We start from the raw sequence: 2261 nt of genomic DNA on the forward strand, positions 1-2261 counted from the left end.
TAGCGGAAGAATGAATAAAAAAAATTTAAAAATAACTTTTTTTTTTTTTTTTTTCTAAAACCTTGTCCTTATAAAGTTAACGAATGGAAATATTTTTTTTTTTTTTTTTTTGTAAAACTAAAAAAAATATTTCATTGAAAAATTTACAAACAAGATAAATTTTTATTAAATTTTAATAAAATTATGTTACTGTACAACCAAATTCTCATTGCAAAATAATAATAATAATAATAAAATAAATTTATTATTAGAAATCCAGGCGATCATTATTATCATTATTATTATTATTAGTATTTCCTTCCTAAATTTTACGCGATATTTTCGATTATTTTTTTTTTGTTTTGTTTCTGTTCAAGCAGAAGGCATTAACTACAAGAAAGTTCTTTACTTTACGAAATTAGGATGTTTTTTTTATGAAAAATCAAAATCATAATTTAAGATTAGATTTTTTTAAAAATAGTTTTTCGAACGAATCAAATGTTTTGATGCGAACGTGCGAACCGTTAATTTTTTTTTTTATCGTTTCATAAATAATATTGAATGAAATTTTTTTTATTAATTAATTAGAAAATTCATTAATGAATTAATAAAAGAAAAAAGAAATTATGAATTGCGTAAATTAAACGGAGTTAAATTTTATTTATTTATTTGATATTTCAAGAATTTACGTTAAAATTCCTTGGCCGATTAATGTTATCAATAAATAATTGGTTTGTCAACAATTTGAATTAATAAAATTGAAATATTATTATTATTAATTTTATGATTTTTTTTTTTTTTAGAACGAAGAAGAAATAAAAATATTTAAAAAAGAATTGGAAGGTACGTTGTTACCTAGAAAAAGATTTTTATTGGATTTGGCACCTGGAGGTGGTTTACCCACGCCTCAACCTTCTGATTCTGAAGGAGAAGATTTTGATCAAAATTCATCACCGAAAAAACCACGGATAGAAGAAGAAGAAGAAGAAGAAGACGATGTAAGAATTTATAATAACTTGTTTTTTTTTAAAAATATATTTATAAATATTATTATTATTTATAGAAAGAAAAAAAAAAAAAAAAAAAAAAAAAACTAAACTTGTTTCTTATAATGGTCATTGATTTTTTTTTTAACAAGGTGACGATCAAATCTGTTACGTCATATAAACTTTTTTTTTTTTTTTAAGGTATCATCCGATAGGTGTAAAACACCTCCACGAACACCAAGTCCAAAAATTACAAATGATTTTCGTCCATATCGTCCAATTAGCGTCATTATGAAAATTCATAAAGATGGAACTCTAAGTTCGAAACCGATTGACGATATTGATTTGTCTTTTTCAATGGATGAAAAACATCAATCGAACCCTCGGGAAAATATAATCAAAGACATTAACAATGAAAAAAATGTTAATTGTGAGGTTAAAAAAGATTATTCTCGTAACGAATGGAATGAATTAGACAATTCGATAAATATATTGAAAAGTTTAAAATATAAATTAAATTTAATTAAAAAAGAAGTATTAGGAGATAATAATGGTAAAAAAAAGGATGTTGTTACCAACGAAACGACGAAGGATGGTTCTGTTGAAATTTGTTCCACGACAGAAACATCAAAAAAAAGACTGGAAAATTGTAATAATAAAAAAACGGTTAAAACTACAACGTGTGCCAATAATCCACTGGTTACAATTGCACCGAAACCGGTTTTTCTAACGAGTGGTAAACTCATCTCCATATCACCCAGTAATATAATTGTAGGAAATCAACCGGTGGTTGTTTTTGCAGCTGCACCAACACCTTCCAACCTTATTCCACAACCACCATTACCGGACAAACGCCAAAGAATATTCAAATGTCAACATTTAGGATGTACAAAAAATTATTTTAAATCATCTCATTTAAAAGCACACATGAGAACTCACACGGGTATGTGTTTACCAATATTGTAAAGTGCATATACTTTATAAATGAAAATATTAACGATAAATTTTATGTATATGTGACCAGGTGAAAAACCATTTTCTTGTCAATGGGAAGGATGCAATCGTCAATTTTCAAGGTCGGATGAACTTTCCAGGCATAAGAGAACACATACGGGAGAAAAAAAATTTGTTTGTAATGTTTGCTCAATGAAATTTATGCGTTCGGATCATTTGACGAAACATTCAAAACGACATACAAGAACCGGATCCATTCCGATCCCGCAAAAAACCGTTTTTAATCGCACAAAACCTATTCACATCCTACCCGTACCTGTTCCTATTCACCTACATACATAA

General features: G+C 26.7%; 1 protein-coding gene across 1 annotated transcript; it reads left to right on the top strand.

Moving 5' to 3' along the window:
- Positions 1 to 1256: 1256 nt before the first annotated feature.
- Phum_PHUM248360 (transforming growth factor-beta-inducible early growth response protein, putative) lies at positions 1257 to 2261 on the top strand (the record flags this gene model as incomplete). Its single annotated transcript, XM_002426286.1, has 2 exons — positions 1257 to 1908; positions 1990 to 2261. The coding sequence occupies 2 exons, from the start codon at positions 1257 to 1259 to the stop codon at positions 2259 to 2261; spliced, it is 924 nt and encodes a 307-aa protein (XP_002426331.1).

Source organism: Pediculus humanus, genomic scaffold, assembly GCF_000006295.1.
Source record: "Pediculus humanus corporis 1103172107617 genomic scaffold, whole genome shotgun sequence".
NCBI classification, from domain to species: Eukaryota; Metazoa; Arthropoda; class Insecta; order Psocodea; family Pediculidae; genus Pediculus; species Pediculus humanus.